Raw genomic sequence first — 22,357 nt, forward strand, 5'->3', positions numbered from 1 at the left:
TCATCATTTCGAAGGTTGACCCCGCATTTTTGTACCTACAAATAGAGAGCATTAGATGGCAATGTAACCAAAACCTAGAGAAACTATTAACCACACAAAGTAAAAGTACTCCCCCAAACTTAGCTCAAGGCTAACATTCAATAAGTTATCATCATGGAGTACTTTTCACTAATCTCTATCATCAAACTAATCATTTAAAACACAAGAGTAGGCATCACCTCCTAATAATTTCTTATATATCAACAATCAAAGCATATAACAAAAGAAATTAATCACAAAATCACAATTGAAGCTCAAGAGATGCACAAATTCATCCTATCCTTGTTCTAACATGTAAAGCTCAAAGATTTCACTTTATATCCTCATGCTTGTAGCCAAACTCTCCCCCAAGACCAATCAATTCAAACCAAAATTACTCACAACTACACCATCCTTTGATAGTATTATCATTCAACAACCCAACTCTTCATCAACATTAAAACAAATGAGCAACAATGTCCAACAAGGCAACATATCAACATATTCAACTTCACATTATGCAAACAAGTTCTAAATTCTCACCCATTCTAGCAATTCTACAACAAATCCACTCTTAATCCTCAAAAACCCACAATTATGCACCAAATTCATCATAATATTCCATAAATCACTCAATAAACAACAATAATACTTGGGTAGAGAAGAATAAAGGGAGAAATTCATACCTTTAGGGCTTAATTTAAGTAGAACTCAAAAATTAGCTTCTTGCCTTGTTCTCACAAAAGTCCACCAATTAAATGGTTTAAAATATGTAAAAGATGAAGTAGAGGATGAAGTAGAAGAGTTATTAGAGTGTAGAAGTGAGATTGGAAGGGAGAAATTTATAGGAAATCACCGAAATTCGGAAATTGGGGAGCTAGGGTTCGGAATCGGCGTCGAGTGTTTTAATAACACCCGACCGGGTTTTCCGAGAGATGGAAAACACCCGGTCGGGTTTCCTCTCTGGACTCCCACTTGCTTCGGCAAAACACCCGACCGGGTTTTCTTGAAAAAGAAAAACACCCGGTCGGGTTTTTCCACTGGATTTCAACCTATTTTTCCATTTCTTCCATTTTTCACTCTTTTGTTCCCATTTTCCTGTTCCACACACTAAAACAAAGAAAAATCCTACAAGTGAGAGAAAAACACATTGACACAAAATAAAATTGTACCTACTAGGGGTTGCCTCCCCCATAGCGCAATTGTTTAACGTCGTTTGCCCGACGGTCTTCAAGCTCTCACTTAATGGTCCAAGCTCACTTGGATCACCTCATTGGGGCCCGTCCTAGCTTTTGCGGCCAAATAGAGCTTGTTTAGCCACTTTTTCCACCAAATAGGCTTGTCATTTTCTCCAAGGTCAACTCCATGAGATTCACCATTTGCCCATTTTGGCACCTCCTTCTTTTGCTCCCCCAAACTTGTTTCATTCTCAAGCTCAAAAAACCAATTAGGGACCAAGATCTCCTCCAATGGCTTCTCAACTTCAACATCCTTAGACACTTGTATCACCTTGCACTCTTCAATTTCCAAAGGCACCTCTTCTACTCTCTTGGATTCTTCCATTTCATGGCGTTTCATCTTGTCTAACATAGAGAGGATAGCCGTCTTGTTTCCATGCCTAAGGGTGAGTTCTCCCTTGGTGACATCAATTAAAGCTTTCCCGGTTGCAAGGAATGGTCTTCCAAGAATGAGAGGAACATTAGGATCCTCCTTCATGTCCAAGACTACAAAGTCCACGGGGAAGATAAAATCATTCACCCTTACTAAGACATTTTCAAGAATTCCATTGGGGAACTTGACGGACTTATCCGCCATTTGAAGGGTGATGGTAGTCGGCTTCAAAACACCAAACTTTAACTTCCGGAAGAAGCTTAAGGGCATAAGATTTATGCTTGCCCCCAAATCACACAAGGCCTTGGTTTGCCTATCATTCCCGATCACACAAGAGATGTTGAAGCTTCCTGGATCTTTCATCTTTGCCGGCATCTTTTGTTGGATGATTGCACTACAATTCTCGGTCAAGCTCACGGTTTCATAATCAACCAACTTCTTCTTCTTTGACATAATCTCCTTCAAGAATTTGAGATAGCCGGGCATTTGTTGGAGTGCCTCAATGAGAGGTATATTGAGGTGCACCCTCTTGAAGATCTCAAGGAACTTTGCAAACTTCTCATCTAATTTCTTCTTATGCACCACTTGAGGAAAAGGAATTTTGACTTCCATGGGCTTGGGAGGAATAATTGTCTCGGGTTGACCCTCGGATGGCATATTAGGTGACTCCACCTCTATTTCCTCTTCTTCTTTCTCTTCTTCGGGTACTTCCTTAGCTTCCACTTCGGGCATAGGAGGACTCTCATAACTTGTCCCACTCCTCAAGTAGATTGCCTTGCAATCTTTCGGATTTGGAATTGTAGTGCTTGGGAATTGCCCCGGTTGATGAAGTTGACCCACGGTTTGAGCAATTTGACTCATTTGGTGCTCCAAGGCCCCCATTCTTGTAGCAACTTCTACCACCGCCGTCTCAACTTTATCAATCCTCTTGGTAGAGTGTTCCATAATCCCATCGGTCTTCTCCATCAAAGCTTTTAGAAGCTCATTGGTAACATCACTTGAAGACTTTGAAGTGCTAGGTGAATTGTTAACCCCACTTGGTTGAATAGCATTATTCGGATTCCCATACGAAAGATTTGGATGTGTATTGAAGGATGGACGATAATTACCACCCCCATTGTTGGGGCGATAATTGTAGAAATTCCTTTGATTTCCTCCTTGATGCACATAATTAACATCCTCTACGGTAGGTTGAGGCTCTACATTGGGTGTCATCCTCAAACTTATGCTATCCACCTTTTGATTGAGAATCATCATTTGTTGGTTGAGGAGATTGAATGCATCCGAATCAACAACCGAAGCTACCGGCATAGAGCCATCTCGACCCGAGCTCCAACTCTTGCTAGTGTATGCAAGCCTTTGAAGCATCTTCTTGCACTCATCAACCCCTTTGTCCAAGAATGATCCCCCCGAACCAAAGTCTAGTTGACTTTTGATAAATTCCGAGCATCCATTATAGAAAAGGCTCACTTGATGGCCCGGAGACAACCCATGGTTAGGACACTTCTTCAACAAAGCATTGAATCTCTCCCATGCTTCAAACATAGACTCTTGGCTCTTCATTTTAAAGTGGGAGATCTCCGCTTGTAGGTTGAGAGTAGAGCTAAGAGGGAAAAACCTCTCCAAGAACTTTTTGGCTAAGTCGTCACACGGATCTATTTGACCGATTATGCGATTAATCAATTCACATGTTAAACAGATAATTGCATGCTAGAACGCAAATAATTCATGCTTATAGAAAGTAAATCCTAAAACATGAATTCTACGGTTTAGAGTTACCGATTTGATTCTCCAAAGAATCGTCGATTGCTCGCGCCTTCTCCACGTGATGATCTTCAATACTAGGCCACGGATCTTCTGACTGGTTTCCGAACTGTATCTCGATATCAGGGTGGGCTGATCTTATCAAAATACTAGGACTCGAATAAAGAAGACAGAAGAAATCCTTTTGGGAATAGGTGAAGAATTCGAAATCTTCCACAGCTGGAGAGTTCGGAATTTTCGAAAATTTTGAGAATAAAAATTGTGATTATTCTGTCTCCTTTATTCTCCTATTTATATTAAGTTCCTTTTGGGCTCAGACAGGGATCTATGGAAGGTTTTGGATATGGGCTCGCCCAATTAGCTTTTTACTAATTAAATTGAACCCACAATTTAATACAAGCTTATATTGGAATATTACGAGCAGCCACTACAGAAGTAATATTGCACTCCCCATCCAAATCCGAAATTACAAGTAATCCGGGTTTCCGTTATTTATATTATTTATTTCCCGCGCTTAAGATATAAATATCCATTAATTAATTAATGTCTGCTATGGACTTAATTAATTAACATCTTATTAATTCCAAGAGTGGACTTAGCAAGAAACACTTATTTATTATTCATAGAGTAATAAAACTCCAACTGGCCAGTTTTCCGAATAATAAAACCTTGTTTGAGCTCCTCTTGAGGACATTATCAAACGAGACTCACCTCGCGCACGATTCAACTTAATAGCAATCCTAGCACCGCTAGATATTAATCACCACTACCCAATATATCAGGATTATTGGGTTGCGAAAAACCCGCACCATTTGATAAGTCAAAGTAGTGCATAATCAATACCGTATGCTCAATGCTAACGTATGCAGATTAAGAAATAGTATTTTATCAAGACCTAGTCTTTCAGTAGATAGCATAAAGACACGTCTTGCTGTTAGATCCATTCAGTGCTATACCACACCAATGTCATCTTATTTCAGAAAGGCTTAGAAATAATCGGACTGACATTGCAACCTTTCACGATAGGTAGTCTAAGCCTATCTGGGTTGTGAAATTCTTTTTTTTCTTTTGCAAAGCATTGCATAGAACCGACTGTGTTACCTTAAAGTGGACGACGCCCACAACCAGTCTACTAAGCAAAAGACTTAGACATTGTTTGTTTCTTATACATTTAAATGTTTATAAAACATCTTATAAATGCACAAGAAAACACAATGTAATAATATACTGATTCTATTCGTGCGAAACTGCTCGAATAATACTGAATTGGGTTAAAAGTGGATTACAGAGTTTTACGTATACAAGCAAGATTCTATTCGAGCGAAACTTGCTCGAAACATGCTTTTCAGTATACCAAACCTAACAATCTCCCACTTATACTCAAAACATGCTTTCGAGTATACCCACTGCCAAAAACTCTCCCACTTATACACAAAGCAGGTCTTGGTACTAGATATATCGAACCACCATTCATTTCACATCATGTTTGAACATGTTGCCACAAAGGCATTTTATGTGAAAAATCTGCTTGGTTGTTCTCTGATCATATCTTTTCCACCATAATGTCTTTGCTGCGTACTTGATCTTTTAATTAATTTCATCTCTCTATGTGATTGCTTAGCTTTATTAGCTCGTGTGTCCCTTGAGTTAGCCTTCACTAGAGCAATCACAACCAAACGTAATACTCATAGGCATACTCAAACTTACGATTAAAGCTATTAGGAAGATACTCCTAAGGTAAACACATTTTCAGAGGATGACTTACTCGATCACTGATTAGTCATAAAACTAAGTCAGTGTAATCCCAAGGACATTACATGAATGACTGGTAAACTAGAATATAGCAATTAGTCTTTCTCAAGCACTATGGTATACTCTTTACCTCAATCAAAGTCCTTTGCCATGGTTAATATGATATACGATTTTCATGCATAAGCACAACTAATATCAAACTTAGTACACATTATAGCATACATGAGACAACTATCTCCGAAACTAGTCTCATAATTCTTGATCTCACTAAGCATCAAACGACACTTGACTAGAGACAAGACAATTCCATCTTGAAAGGTATAAACCTTTTCATGGAATTTCTAATGCTAAAATGTTCCAAGCAATGTGTAGATATAAGATTCCTAAGAGAATCTCAACATTCTTTCTAGCAATCTTAAAAAGGACTTAGATGCTAAGAATGTAATTAGTTTCTCTTAAATCCTTTATCTTAAACTGGGCAGACAACCAGTTTCCTACGCCAGATGCCAATCTTAGTTGTTTGCAACTTTTGTCGATTTCATCATCGTAGAGTACCAATAATATCATTTTTAATGCACTTTCAACTTCCTTGTGCTTACACTGCTATGGGCAAAAGTCAAATTCCAAATATTTGACAATTTTGATAAAACACATATACTCTGATTTAGATGCTTGCCTAAGACCACGAAGGTCTATATTAGCTTCCAATCATGCATTTCTTGCCCTTAATTACATATCCATTAGAATGTTCTAGTAGATGATTTCCTCAAGACTTCTATTTATAGAAGGTTGTCTTGACAATCATAATACATACATTCTAATTTATGTAAGTTCTAATAGACAATATGATCGAATAAATTCTGGCACAACGATAGTGAGAAGATAATTCTCCTTGGGCATAACCCATTGTCATTGTCTTGCCATTTGAGATCCACATTTACACTTGCAAATATACTCGCTCCCACTAACTGACACAACCTGTAGGTAGTATTGCAAGTCTTGTAAAATATGTTGTCTATCTTAGATTGTAATATGGAATCTATCACCTTTTCAAAGATGATTATCCAAATTAACCAATACTACATTGTAGTTAAAGGGATTATGTTCAAGTTAATCTAAGACTGAGTCTTACGACACTCTTAGACCCATGAACTTGTTGTGTTCCAGTGGAACACTCCCACTACGATATGGTTCTTACAATCTTAGGTACTGAAGTTGATTCTATTAGTGCAAAAGTTTCTAATGGTATGACTTCTTGGTAATGTGGAAAATCTGATATCTCTCGCTTTATTTTGAGAGTTATCACGTTGCTAGGCTTATAGTTCATCTCATGATCTTCATACAAGATTTATATCTTTGAAGATTACAAAACTTATAACCTTACATCATTTGGGACAAACCTTAAAACATGCCTCAGTACTCAACTCCAATTTCTTGGACACTTTTCCAACACATGTGTTGGAACAACATTACACCTTGAGATGTGCTAGACTAGAGACACTCTAGTCTACAACTCGTGTTTTGTAGAAGGTACTGATGTTGGTAGTTTCTTTAATGTTTATCCCATCAATGATAAGATTTTAATGAGTACAACTCATCACTTAATCAAACTTGTCTTAGAAAGACTTCGATTCCTTCTTACATAACTATCCCATTCATTAGATGAATGCTTGGATTCGTTAATGGAGATTAGACTCCTATTACTGATCATAACCCTTTGCTCGTCTCGTTATGGTGTAAACCATTGAGACTTGCTAGTCTTTCTATGTTGCACTTCTATAAGTATACTGAATCTCTTGAAAAATCAAATGATTCTAACTCATAGTGCATCAAACAGACTTTCTCAACTCTCAAACTATTTAACGAAATGTTAAAATCTCGATAGTCTAGATCAGTTCGAACAATTGCTAAGTATTTTCTTGGCCTTAAGACTAAGAGCCATAAATACTTTATCATTCAATGATTAAGAAGTTGATATGTTGTTGAATACTCAACCTTGTCGCACTTATATTATTTTAATACTATGATGCCTTAAGCATCAACCATAAAACAATAGTTGAGCATTAATAGCTCCCACTGCAACAAAAACCTAACTGGATTAAGATCTCTTACTTAGAAGTTGCATTGTCATGTAAGTCATTGTCCTTCTATAAAATAGGTCAATCCAACTCACAAAATATCTTTTCTCGCTTTAAACAAATTTTGATGACAATTTAGGCTGTCCCATTTCCATATCTAGTCTTTTGTTCAAATGAACTAGGACTTAAGAAAAATGCAGCCTTTATGAATTCGACATCTATCATGTTACTTTTCTCTAACAGTAATATAACAACTATTAGTCTGAAGATTTTCTACTTTTCAGTTAAACCTTCTTGTAGTCATTTCTTATTACTTTAGGCGATGACTTGTGTGTCAGAAACCATTTGAGTGATCAAAAGATCCTCAAAACATTCTGTCACTCTAGGATATTCCAATCGAATCATCTTGACAAATTCTATTGATATTCATCTTTCATCGTCATTAACCAAGACTTGTCGTGCTACTTAAAGGAAAATAGCTTGACCTTATTCCTCAAAGAACTTGTCAAGTACATGCATAATGCATTCTCGAACATTCTTCGTGGAATTATGTCAAGGAATTGGAGGACATGAATCATTGAGTATAAACTCCAAGCTTTCAGCGATGAGAATCATATCCATTTTCGTTTTCGGTCTACATAATTTAGGCATTCGAGTTTACTTTCTTTAAGGATCGCAGACAAATATTGAATGACATAATGAAGATTTGGCAAATGAACTTATTATCACATACTTATGCTCAATACATAATCGCAAATAACCACAAAACAATTATGTATCTTGCAACTGTAAAATTAAAATTGTGTACCCTCAAGCAGAGGTCAATACGCATCAAAATTTTAGCATTTTTACGGGTCACAACTCCGACGAATAGTCCAGAGACCGCAGCACAGCATGGCCGCCAAATGTTGCCTAAGCACGGCCATCAGATTTAGCATTACAGAATCTTGTTTCTACAACACACTCCCATAACAATGCTCATGTGTTGATAACAAAACCAAGCTATCTCATAAATTCTGTTTGAACTTCTGAAACTTGTAATTTCTTAGGATTATTGTCCCCACAGCATGGGTGGCGATAATATTAGAAACTACTTTCTAATTCATATTATTTATATTTGAGAAGTCTGCCCTTATGAACTTGCTATTTCTTAGGATTATTGTCCCCGCAGCATGGATGGCGATAATATTAGAAACTAGCTTCATAAATTTGCAAACCAACCGATGGAGACCGTATACAACGCACTTGTTGTAATCATCACTTAGATATTTTTATATGTTTTTTGCATAATTATCACATAAGCAGATAAAGCAGGTAATCCACTTAAAATAGATAAACACCAAATAAACAGATAAATGCATGGCATTTAAACACACCGGATAATTATCGAAAATTATTTAATCTAGTCAAGGGAGAATCAATTAAATAATTAAGTTTTATCTTGGATAATAATTATCCAAATTTATTTAGGATTTATCAAGATAGAGTCAACTATCTAAATCCACTTAGGATTATTCTAGATTTTATTTCGATAAAATCAAATCTTACAATTCAAGATAACGTTGATCTAGGATTATCATTATTTAAATCGTACTAGGATATTACTAGATAGAAATAAATCCATCATAATCCATAAGATAAAAATAAAATCCTATTAACCAAGATTTATATAAATCTTAATTCTATTTAGAATAGACATCTAAAATATATCAAATATTACTTAGGATTTCTTAGATAAATGAATTTATCTAAATCCAATTAAATAAGGATTTTCTTATATATCATTAATATCCTAATCTATCTAGGACATAAATCCAAGAGATAAGGATAACTTGGATTAATACTTATTTTAATCCATCTAAGATTTGTCTAAATAGAATTAAATCTATTCAAATCCATAGGATAAAATAAATTAATATAAATGTTTATATCCTAATTCATCTAGGATTTATCTTGGAATAAATCCATATAAATCCATAGAATACGATAATATTATATTATAATTATTCAAATCTATCCAAGATTTATCTAGGAATGAATCCATATAAATCTATAAGATAAGAATAAAATATTATATTATCACTATCCAAATCCATCTATAATTTATCTATGAATAAATTCATATAAACTCATAGAATAAGAATAAAATAATATTATCATTATCTAAATCCAACTAAGGTACGTCTAGGGATAAATCCACATTAATCCATAGGATATAGATAAATATTAGATTGTCATTATCCAAATTTAACTAGGATTTTCGTCTAGGAATTAAATCCCTACAAATCCATAAAATAAGGATAAAATCTATAATTAATCCATGATTTGATACAAAATCAATAATATATAAAATCCACAAAAGATATATTCAAATCTTATTTCCAAATTAATCTTGAATTATTTCCGAAATTGAATCCAAGGATTTGAAAATCCTAATCAATTTTGGAAAGCGAAGTCACGGGACGAGACGACGTCGCGCATAGGAAAATCCTAATCTTGCACGCTGTCAGACTCCCTCTCAAACATCGCTGCTGCTGCCCGTGGACTTGCGAGACCCCCAGCCTGCTCCAACCCCGGCTGTTCACGACGGCGCGCTGTCTTTTGAGCCCGGAAACCGCCCATGAAGGGCTCCCACTCAGACCGCCATCGCTGCCGGCATCCCGCTGGTCTGTCCCCTCCGTCGCACGCAGCTTCCCACGCAGCATCTACTCACAGCGGGCGCTGGACATCGCCGACGCTGCTGCGTCGATGTCGCACCGCCGGAGCTGCTGTCACTGCGTCACCGCTGCCGCCGCTGCTGCTTCGTCGTCGCAACTGCGATGGCACCTTCGCAGCGGCTGCTGCGTCGTTGACGCTTCGCTGGCGCCGGCGCTGCCCCGAACACCACTGCTCCGCGTGGACACGCGAGGAGCTGCCCTCCGGTCGCCGCTGTTGTCGGGGATGACTCTAAATTGCCTCCGAATTGAATCGATTTTGCAAACATGGGTAGTCATCAACGAATTGATTCAACAACAAAATGATTGGAGCAATCATTACACGTAATGATGATGTTATTTTGACTACATGTCTTGGCTAATTAAATTCCACGGCTTTTCAATTCTTCGTTCATACGTTATATTCATTAATTCAAAAATTAACAACCAAGCAACGCAACGAAGAAAAACATGCATTCAAGCAATTCACATAACATGAAATTAATCCACATAATCAGAGCCAAAAATTGGCTCTGATACCAATTGTTGGGGTTTGGTGCCCCTTGCACAGCGGAAGACTTGTACAAAACAAATAAATCAGACACACGGATCTATTTGACCGATTATGCGATTAATCAATTCACATGTTAAACGGATAATTGCATGCTAGAACGCAAATAATTCATGCTTATAGAAAGTAAATCCTAAAACATGAATTCTACGGTTTAGAGTTACCGATTTGATTCTCCAAAGAATCGTCGATTGCTCGCGCCTTCTCCACGTGATGATCTTCAATACTAGACCACGGATCTTCTGACTGGTTCCCGAACTGTATCTCGATATCAGGGTGGGCTGATCTTATCAAAATACTAGGACTCGAATAAAGAAGACAGAAGAAATCATTTTGGGAATAGGTGAAGAATTCGAAATCCTCCACAGCTGGAGAGTTTGGAATTTTCGAAAATTTTGAGAATAAAAATTGTGATTATTCTGTCTCCTTTATTCTCCTATTTATATTAAGTTCCTTATGGGCCCAGACAGGGATCTATGGAAGGTTTTGGATATGGGCTCGCCCAATTAGCTTTTTATTAATTAAATTGAACCCACAATTTAATACAAGCTTATATTGGAATATTACGAGCAGCCACTACAGAAGTAATATTGCACTCCCCATCCAAATCCGAAATTACAAGTAATCCGGGTTTCCGTTATTTATATTATTTATTTCCCGCGCTTAAGATATAAATGTCCATTAATTAATTAATGTCTGCTATGGACTTAATTAATTAACATCTTATTAATTCCAAGAGTGGACTTAGCAAGAAACACTTATTTATTATTCATAGAGTAATAAAACTCCAACTGGCCAGTTTTCCGAATAATAAAACCTTGTTCGAGCTCCTCTTGAGGACATTATCAAACGAGACTCATCTCGCGCACGATTCAACATAATAGCAATCCTAGCACCGCTAGATATTAATCACCACTACCAAAGTAGTGCATAATCAATACCGTATGCTCAATGCTAACGTATGCAGATTAAGAAATAGTATTTTATCAAGACCTAGTCTTTCAGTAGATAGCATAAAGACACGTCTTGTTGTTAGATCCATTCAGTGCTATACCACACCAACGTCATCTTATTTCAGAAAGGCTTAGAAATAATCGGACTGACATTGCAACCTTTCACGATAGGTAGTTGAAAGGTCGGACTTGTATGTGTGTTGTGTTTACACAGTGTGTTCAAAAGGAAATAACAGGTTCCCTAGGTCCAGCAAATCCACTAGATCATGCGGTCTAGGAACTCGTTGGTCGCAGGAAATCCCGGTTGTCGGACACACAGAGCACCTCTTTCCAAAACCCTCAACCACTTTACTAAACCTAGTATAGGAAAGTAGGGATCGATCCCACAGAGAAGGATGCGTAATACTCATGTTCAAAGATTTGGGTGTGTTTTTGGTGTTGGCTGCTGCCACGCATTTTTTTTGGGTTGAGGAAAAAAAATAAATTAAACTTGACTTGGGAATCTTTAAAACTCCTAAGCTAACAGCTAGACCTAGGCGAAATTATAAGAGAACGTTGCAAAGAAAATTAACTGCTCAACACTTGATCTAAGAAAACTACTTTAATTACCTAGACCTAGGAAACAAACTGATTGTGGGGACCATGACTGAAAAAGCAAAGTACGAACGAAAAGCTGGCAGAATAACTAACTCTAGTACTAACTAACAGCGGCATCATCTTCTACATCCAAATTGCGTAAAACTCATAAGAAAATCAACATGAACGAAATCAAAACAGAGCAACTAATTCTAAGTCAAATCAATGCATAATCAACGAAGAACTGAACAGATCTGCAGACGCTAGACGGAGCAAAACAGAAAACAAGAAGAAAACTCAAATCCATCTAACAACTTCCTATTCTCGCCTCAAATCCAACCTCAGACGCTAAATCCACTCCGGATCCAAGCGTCCAACACAAACTCCATCCAACAGGAACATTTCATCACTTCAGATTCGAACAACAACCTCCAAACAGTCAATAAACCACAGATCTATCACCAAATTCTCATATCAAACACCACAATATCAAATTAAAACAGAGATTGAAATAATACTTGTAAAAATAAACTTCCAGCAGAGAGATCTGCGTAAATCAACTTGAAAATTAACAACTAAACGCAAATCAACAAAGCGAAAAGATAATAAGTATCATCAACAACCAAGTCGACTCCCAAAAGTGAAGTTCGACAGCAAAACGAGTAAACAACTGAAATTAAGAGAAATTGTATCTTCGTCCACACTCGGACGGTGTTGCAACTGCGAAACTTCTAAAGAAAAGTAACCCTTCGTACCCGACTACCCCAGATCTCCCATTCCCAAGTGTGTGTAATGTGTGTGAGCTAAGAAGAGAGTGAAAAAGTGATATGATGTGCGTTGCATGCTCTTCTATATATAGGCGTTGGAGTGGGCCCAGCGAGGTATAGATATGACTTTGTTGCCCTCAGCTATTGACTCCTCTATCGCGCCTTCTTTTCTTTTAAATCCTGCTCACTTCGTTCCTTTTCTTCGCTAGACCATCTCCTTCAGCATTTCCTCGATCTAGCGATTTTTCTTCACACACCTGACTTAGGAAACGTGTTAGACCCAGCAAATTATAACGTTTTTTCACATATAACCGATGCATGAAATTAGCCTTATCAGTAGTCTAAGCCTATCTGGGTTGTGAAATTCTTCTTTTTCTTTTGCAAAGCATTGCATAGAACTGGCTGTGTTACCTTAAAGTGGACGGCGCCCACAACCAGTCTACTAAGCAAAAGACTTAGACATTGTTTGCTTCTTATACATTTAAATGTTTATAAAACATCTTATAAATGCACAAGCAAACACAATGTAATAATATACTAATTCTATTCGTGCGAAACTACTCGAATAATACTGAATTGGGTTAAAAGTGGATTACAGAGTTTTACGTATACAAGCAAGATTCTATTCGAGCGAAACTTGCTCGAAACATGTTTTTCAGTATACCAAACCTAACATTCCGATCTATGTAGATTGACAAGGCGGCGCTATTGGGGCACGTGGTGGATCACGTGAAGGAGCAACGGCAAAGAGCGAAGGAGGCGAGCAAAATCAGCAGCGGCGTGCCGAGCGAGATCGACGAGGTGATCGTCCATCAATTGAAGACAGATCGGAGCAGATCAAGGCGTCGATCTGCTGCGACAATCGGCCGGAGCTCTTCGCTGAGATCGGGAGCGCGCTGAAGGCGCTAGAAGCTACCATTGTCGAAGCCGATATCACGAAGCCACTTACACCAGCACCCTCACCAGAATCCCCTAATTAAAATATGAAATTACCATTCTGCCCTTTTATAATAAATTAATCTAAAAAAAAATTTGTGAGGCAAAATCTGGACCACTCATTTAATGAAAATGAGTGGCTGATATTGCATCTCATTTCTCAATTATCCTAAAAAATCTCAATTGATCATGAACCTATATATATATAGGGTCTTGTTGGGATGAGATTTTTGGGTATAATTGAGAAATGAGATGCAATCTCAGCCACTAATTCACAACATTAACCTAATGTCAACAACTATCACATTATGTCAACACGGGGGTATAATTGTCTTTTCATTAAATTGTGTTTGAATTCATTTTCTAAAATCCTCTCTAAAACTCTAGCTGCAAAGTCTTCAAATCTTCAAATCTTCAACATTCAAATCTTCAAATCTTCAAATCTTCAAATCTTCAACATTCAATTCTTCAAATCTCTTCAACATTCAAATCTGCAAATATTCAACATTCAAATCTTCAAATCTTCAACATTCAAATCTTCAAATCTTCAAATCTTCGACATTCAAATCTTCAAATCTTCGACATTCTTCAAATCTTCAAATCTCCAACATTCAATAAAATAACACTTATTAAAATGTCAACAACTAAAAAATAACACTTATAATTCACATATCAATACCGAGAATATCGATGTCAACAACTCGTATTAAAATGTCAACAACTAACAAATCGCACTTATAATTCACATATCAATACCGAGAATATCGAATGTCAACAACTCGTATTAAAATGTCAACAACTAACAAATCGCACTTATAATTCACATATCAATACCGAGAATATCGAATGTCAACAACTCGTATTAAAATGTCAACAACTAAGAAATAACACTTATTATTCACATATCAATACCGAGAATATCGAATGTCAACAACTCGTATGCAAATGTCAACAACTAACAAATAACACTTACTATTCACATATCAATACCGAGAATATCGAATGTCGACAACTCGTATTAAAATGTCAACAACTAACAAATAACACTTACTATTCACATATCAATACCGAGAATATCAAATGTCAACAACTCGTATTAAAATGTCAACAACTAACAAATAATACTTATAATTCACATATCAATATCGAGAATATCGAATGTCAACAACTCGTATTAAAATGTCAACAACTAACAAATAACACTTACTATTCACATATCAATACCGAGAATATCAAACGTCAACAACTCGTATTAAAATGTCAACAACTAACAAATAATACTTATAATTCACATATCAATATCGAGAATATCGAATGTCAACAACTCGTATTAAAATGTCAACAACTAACAAATAATACTTATAATTCACATATCAATATCGAGAATATCGAATGTCAACAACCCGTATTAAAATGTCAACAACTAACAAATAACACATATAATTCACATATCAATAGTGAGAATATCGAATGTCAACAACTCGTATTAAAATATCAACAACTAACAAATACTCCCTCCGTCCCGCTTTAGGAGTCCCGATTGAGTCGGACACATGTTTTAAGAAAAAAGTGTTTGAGTATGTAATAAATAAATATTGTAGTGGATATTGGGACCCACTTTTAATTGAGTATCCAATAAATAAATATTGTAGTGGATGTTGGGACCCACTTTTAACACTTTTTTATTAGCTGTAGTGGATGTTGGGACCCACTTTTAACACTTTGTAGGCATTTTTTATTAATTTATCCCAATCGGGACGCCCAAAATTGATCAACCGGGACTCCTAAAACGGGACGGAGGGAGTAACACTTATAATTCACAACTAAGGGAATTGTTGTTGACATGGTTTGAAAGTGTAGTTGACATGACTTATAATTGTTGTTGACATGACTTGTACGTGTACTTGACATGGCTTGTACGTGTAGCTGACATATTATATACCGTAGTTGACATGACTTGTATGTGGAGTTGAGACGATATGTACTATAGTTGACATGACTTATACGTGCAGTTGACACGATATGGGTTGTACGTGTAGTTGACATGGTTTGCAAGTGTAGTTGACATGACTCATAATTGTTGTTGACATGGCTTGTACGTGTAGTTGACATGGTTTGAAAGTGTAGTTGACATGACTTGTATTAAAATAACACTTATAATTCACATTTTAATACTGAGAATATCAAATGTTAACAACTAAAAAATAAAACTTATAATTTACATATCAATACCGAGAATATCAAATATCAACAACTCGTATTAAAATATCAATAACTTATAAAATTCATACAGATAAACTTCTAAACCATGTACATGCCAAAAAAAATGACACGAAATCAAACATTTAAAACTTGAAAAAACACAAAAAAGAAAAGAAAAAAGAAAGTAAGAAAGAAAGAAATGCATTTGTTTTGTTGCAACAGACATAGCAACTGCATTATAACCCTCAATGAAACATTAATAACAGAGTGAAAAAGTTAATCAAACGAGAATTGAAGTGCAACTGCGAAGAAACCAATCCGTTTCCAACTCAATTCAAATGAAACAGCTACTCGATGGATTATTCATGAGAAAACTCCAAAACATATTCCAAAAACATCAACTCGCACCTTCAAACTAACACAATTAACAATTACTTATTTAGCATAATGAAACAGCTACTCAAAATCGAAAGCATGAGGAACAGCAAACCTGAGCCAGAGGTTGAGCCGGAACGACGAGTGTGCCGACTGCATCAACGAGTAGAGCATTATGCGTCAATCCACCGTACAGATTCCTCCTATATTCCTCGTAGATATATCAAATGTTAACAATTTGTCAACAACTTGTATATAGTGTCAACAACTCAAAAACAATTCTTGAAAGTGTGGCCCCTTAGATTTTAAGCTAAGTCTTATGAAGAGAAGAACCAGTTCAAAAATTAACTAATGGCCCTACAAGAACAGCATCAGCAGCAGACTCCTATTTCTCAGTTTCTGGTCTAGAAAATAGAGTTAAGATAAATTACTCCACAGATAAAGTAACTAATCCATGCTATCAATAGTCTCCTAGCAAGTTTATCATAAAATTAGAGTGGTATCACTTGACTTCCAAAAGATTTCTCAAAGTGCTGATTATTTTCATATTAGTATACACCTGAACTAATCTATAAAATATAAGATGCAGATATACATATATATCACTTTTGAAAACTCAAAAATTATAAGAATTGACCTTATTGCGATATACAAATTTGAGAGATGAGGATTTAAGCTTTTGTCGTTTAGAGACTCTCAACTGGAATTCTAAATCCAGTGAGCAACCATCATGCAACTCATGTTTAGTGATCCAAACAGAGCAATGAAAATTCATATCCAGATTATCATTATCTACCAAAAGAATCTTACACCCGCAAACAAACTTTCCGGAAACGACAAAATCAGTGAATATAATTCATGAGTTGAACATGCCACTTCAATCCAAAATGAGAAGACCATCATCAGTAGTATTTTTTGCGGCTCTGCACAACATCAGTAGTATTTTTTTAAGCTAGATTCAAGCTATTGTAAATTTGTGAAAAATCATCAAGTAATCAGCACTAATTCGACATCTAATGCCAGATTCATACACGAGCTTAAATCACTGAGCAGAAATCAACCTCTTCTTATTCTGAGAAAGCTGAGGTGATTCATTAATGGCGGAATTCTCAATTTGACTGCTAGAAAACGAGCAGCTTAAATCCAGCACATTCGTCGGCGTCAACAGCCCCGACGCCGCCGCCATCACATCGTAACAATGCAGCAATTCCTCCTGCCACCAAAAAAATAACACTTATAATTCACATATCAATAGCGAGAATATTGAATGTCAACAACTCGTATTAAAATGTCAACAACTAACAAATAACACTTATAATTCACATATCAATACCGAAAATATCGAATGTCAACAACTCGTATTAAAATGTTAACAACTAACAAATAACACTTATAATTCACATATCAATACCGAGAATATCGAATGTCAACAACTCGTATTAAAATGTCAACAACTAAAAAATGAGACTTATAATTCACATATCAATAGCCAGAATATCGAATGTCAACAACTCGTATTAAAATGTCAACAACTAAAAAATAACACTTATAATTCACATATCAATAGCCAAAATATCAAATGTCAACAATTAAAACAAAGTTGAGATATCACAGTTAACAGGACTATCATTATTTAGGTGAATCTCCATCCCCATCATCATCCATACATCAATCATTCAAGCGAGAAAAAACAACAAAAACAAAAAAAGCAACAAAATCCGAGGGGAAAGAGGAAGAATATGTATAAAAATCAATACAAAATCAATCGGATCATGGCTGCTGCTATCAAAATCTAAACGAGAAAAATGAAATGAGATTAGAAATTAAATTACATGTGTCCAAATACGATCTGTGAATTCCAGAAAGCGCCGCCTTCGCCGGGAGGAGATTGCGGCAGAGCTCCCGCCGGCGACATTCTCCGACATGTGGACGCCGGTCGCGTAGGCGTTTCTCGCCTGAATCGCGTATTTCCGATCTTGCCTTATCCCCGTTCACGAATCTCTGAATTCCAGCTTCTCGAACCCCCATTCCCTGCCTTTTCCCCAAATTTCACCGAATTAGGTTTTCAATTAACGCGAATTGAACATTCAGATCATCAATTGATTCAATTCAGTTGCTGATTCAGCTTCTCGAATACCGCCATTTCCTCGACGGCGTCGAAAACGCCGATTCCTTTAGCTTCAACGGTGAAGGATCGAAGCGCGCTCGTGAAAGCTCTCTCCACCTATCCAGAATATCTAAGAAACAAAGCTTCCGATGAGAAATCAGTGAAATGACAAAGAATTTCGAATGATTGATCTGGTTGAGAGAGAAGAATGATGATTGGATCACCGCATCGACTCTTTGGATGGCCAGCTTCTTCATCCCTAATTAAAACATAAAATTACTATTCTGCCCTTTCATATTAAATTAATCTAAAAATATTTATTGTGTGGCAAAATCTGGACCACTCATTTAATAAAAATGAGTGGCTGATATTGCATCTCATTTCTCAATTAGCCGAAATAATCTCAATTGATCACAATCCTATATATATATATATATAGGGGAGTGTTATATTGCTAACTCAATGCGTAATTGCTAACTACAACTTAATAATAGCCATTAGATATTCAAATTAAAGGCTTAGATCATTAACCACAAAATGTCAATACGATCAACAAAAAACGTCAATAAAGCTATAGGATTAATTCCAATAAAAATCAATAGGGGTATTAATGTCAAGTTAGTTATAACTAACTTTTAAAAGAAATCCCAAAACTTTAAATTCATATAACATATATCAAATTAAAGATAATTTTATAAGGATTCCAACGATATACTACATGCATATGTTCCGACGTCAAAATTTGAAAAAAAAAATCTAGAATTTTCGTATTTTTCGTACACAGGCTAATGTCAATACAGCTAAGATAATATGTCAATATAAAGCATATACAATGTCAATCCTAAATTTGTGTTGACATTCTCAAAGCATTGTGTTGATATTTTCGAAACACTATATTGACATTTTCATCCAAAACCCTAATTTGGCGTTTTTTTATAATTTTTTTCGATTTAATTAATAAAAACGAAAATTACACGTGGCAAATTGTAGACCACACGTTTTTTAAAATCATGTGGCCTTAAATTAGTTGTAGTTAGCAATTAAATTGTCACGCCCGCACTACCTAAGGATAGTATAGTACAGAAATTCGTGACTAAAAGGGAAGGGTTAAGAGAAGTGGGGATGAGAACTAGGAATGAGCAATAACAAGCACAAACTCAATCTGAAGATTATCAAAATATCACATACTACATCCTGGAATACTTGATTAAAGGTTTATACAGGACCAAAAGATAGAGCTATGATGCAAAATAGGATTAGTAGTTCTAGGTTTCACAGCGGAAGTGAACAACTCAAAAAGAACTTTCTCTCAACACCCTCGCATCACCATTTTTGCAACTCAACCTGCACATTTAGAAATACATACAGGGCTGAGTACAGGAGTACTCAATGAACACAGTGCCGAAAGATACAATTATACATTGAAAGTATTGTCAAGTCATTACAGCAACACTCATGGATTTTTACTTAAAAGGCCCGAGCTTGCTAAAATTTTATTTTCCACCGCGGTCTAAGTTCCTTTACCATATCTTAACATTTGTGTACCGGGAAGGTGGCCACCTTCCACGACGGTCACATGACCGGCCAACAGCTCACGGTCCATTTGTGTACACTAGTCTAAGCAAGGTTTGCGGCCTTACTTAAACCCGAATTCGATTATAACATTTTTGGCATAACCAAGGCAGATAGGCATAAATCAATTATGACAGGACAATAACATTTTACGAGCATGAGTTTGGATTTATACCAAAACTCCTCTCGAAATTACTTTGGGATTTTTATCCACATTAGTATGTAGGATAGAAAGCTCACCTTATTCACTTTCCAAGATATTGTGATTTACTCTGTCTCAGTGACAATTTCCTACTGTTTCCTCCCTTTTCAATCAAAATGCAACCCAAGTTTAGCTATGAGGAATATTTTAATCTCAAGATATGCTACTAGTTCTTATCTTTTCATCTTTTATTTTTATATTAATAGTTAAGTTATTAATGCTTTTCGGAAAGAGGCTGGGGCACAACTATTTTTGTAGCAACAAATAAAACTTAAAATGGATTCCTTTAATTCATGCATGCATCTCAACTCTCAATTAAATAGTTGAACGCGCTTAACTATAAAAACTATAAAGGATAGGAATTTTTCATCCCTTCCCGATTTCAGACCCAACGAAGAGAGAGTAGCTCTCTCTCCCGAGAGCCCCTGCTGCCAACCCCCGTTGCCATGGCCGTTGTCGACAACACCTCTCTCTCTCCTAGCAGCCCTATGTTAAGGTTTCACACGTTACAACCGCTGACCCTCTTTTAAATTCTCTGACGCCGCGGAGCATGGACAAGGGACAGTCTCTCCGCCACTCGCCCACGCCTCGCGCCACTGAGCGACGATCAGCCCCAACTGACGCCGTCGCTCCAGCCTCGCCGTCCCACGGTACGCGTGGCGGCTCGGTCGCATCAGAATCTTATCGCCGAAACCTTAACATGGAAGACTTCTATTCTCCGTTCCAGCATCATACTATTATTCTCGATAACTTTCTTTTTATCAAATTTTAAATGTTTAACATAACAATTAACTCTTTGGATAAGTTGGGAGGTTTCTATCTTTATTAGGGACGAAATTCTCATGGGGTTTGCCTGAGCGGTCATCCGAGGTGTTCCCGGAATCTGAGCCGAAACTACTCTTCAAAATGTCCTCTAATTTATGTTGCTAATTAAAAAATCATGGGTTTATCAAGCATGCTGTAGGTATTATTTACTCTTTCAATTCAATTTCTATCTAAGGAATGAATACAAAACAAGAACTACCTTCTTTAAATAAAAATGAAGAATTACGAAATATACCTTCTTCTCTTTCTAGATTTCTAGGAGTTATAGTATAGTTTGGAAATTTAGACGATGTCTTTTTGGTTTTATTTTAAAAGTGAGGAGATGAGGGACACATACCTATATATATACAAGATTCTAATGTTACACGTAGCTTAGGCCTAGTTGATGTGTATATTATTTGATACCTTAATAAGCATTGCTATAGTTAGATATAATGATGGCTTCTTTTTTTTTTTATTATCATCATTATCCTAAATTAATATTTAATGGATGTATAAGTTTGTTATTCCTTCCACTTTTATATTTTATGTGTTTTTTTTTTATATTGAATACTAGAGTTTATCTAGATTCCCTATTCATCACATTAATCATATTATTGTTCAATTAAAAATATCGACTACTATATTCAACGCTTAACTTTGGCCAACATAATTTTATTTTTATATTTAGTCAAAGTGTTGGTGTATATATATAAAAATATAGAGGTGTGCATATCTAATTAATTTATATTGAATTTCCGAACATGTATATGCGAGAGTTATATTTTCCTTTTTTGGGGTTATTATTATTTTATTTGAGTTAAGCATTTATTATAATTGGTGGCAACAACTTCGACACTAACAAATTACAACGAAACTTTCTACATGGCTCGCCCTGAACTCACAACTTTATCATACAACTGTATAAGGCTTCAAGTTCATAAAACCAAAATTTAGTTTTCGATTATTATTCATATAGTACATATTTAGCCGTCACTTCTTACATTTATAATATCAAAAGTTCGGGTCATCACATAAATGATGAGTTAGCAATTGATCACTCCCCTATATATATATATATAGGGTCTTGTTAGGTTGAGATTATTTAGCTAAATTGAGAAATGAAATGCAATATGGGCCACTAATCCACAAGCTAAACAAAATGTCAACAAATACAACATTATGTCAACAAGGGGGTAAAATTGTAATTTCATTAATAAAAAAAGCGTGAAACATCCAAACTGATTTCAAACCAATTTCTAAAAATTTCTCTAAAATCTCTCTTAAAAAATCTTCAAAATCTTCAAAATTCAAAACGTAAACATTCAAAATCTCGCTGATCTAAATGACGAATGAAGGGGAAAATCGGAATGAAT

The 22,357-nt window shown here is 36.0% G+C and overlaps 1 protein-coding gene and 1 non-coding gene across 2 annotated transcripts; one reads left to right on the forward strand and one right to left on the reverse strand.

Moving 5' to 3' along the window:
• Nucleotides 1–1,260: 1,260 nt before the first annotated feature.
• LOC125206282 (uncharacterized) lies at nt 1,261–9,928 on the reverse strand. The gene is made up of 2 exons (XM_048105558.2): nt 9,748–9,928; nt 1,261–3,284 (listed from the first exon to the last, which is right to left on the reverse strand). Exons 1-2 carry the CDS (start codon nt 9,926–9,928, stop codon nt 1,261–1,263), a joined length of 2,205 nt encoding a protein of 734 aa, XP_047961515.2.
• On the forward strand, nt 3,116–3,222 carry LOC125208743 (small nucleolar RNA R71). The gene has a single exon (XR_007174222.2). It is a non-coding gene; the product is annotated as a small nucleolar RNA R71 (small nucleolar RNA).
• Nucleotides 9,929–22,357: the final 12,429 nt, after the last annotated feature.

This window comes from Salvia hispanica, chromosome 2, assembly GCF_029641045.1.
Source record: "Salvia hispanica isolate PSC_SH4W2 chromosome 2, Shi_PSC_v1, whole genome shotgun sequence".
Lineage (NCBI taxonomy): Eukaryota > Viridiplantae > Streptophyta > Magnoliopsida > Lamiales > Lamiaceae > Salvia > Salvia hispanica.

What these genes read in the sequence shown, in the direction of transcription:
- LOC125206282 (XM_048105558.2), bottom strand. Translation starts at nt 9,928, where the DNA reads ATGCTGCGTGGGAAGCTGCGTGCGACGGAGGGGACAGACCAGCGGGAT. An exon ending in CCACGGGCAGCAGCAGCGAT is followed by an intron (nt 3,285 to 9,747) that starts GTTTGAGAGGGA and finishes TCGGTCAAATAG; the next exon opens with ATCCGTGTGACGACTTAGCC.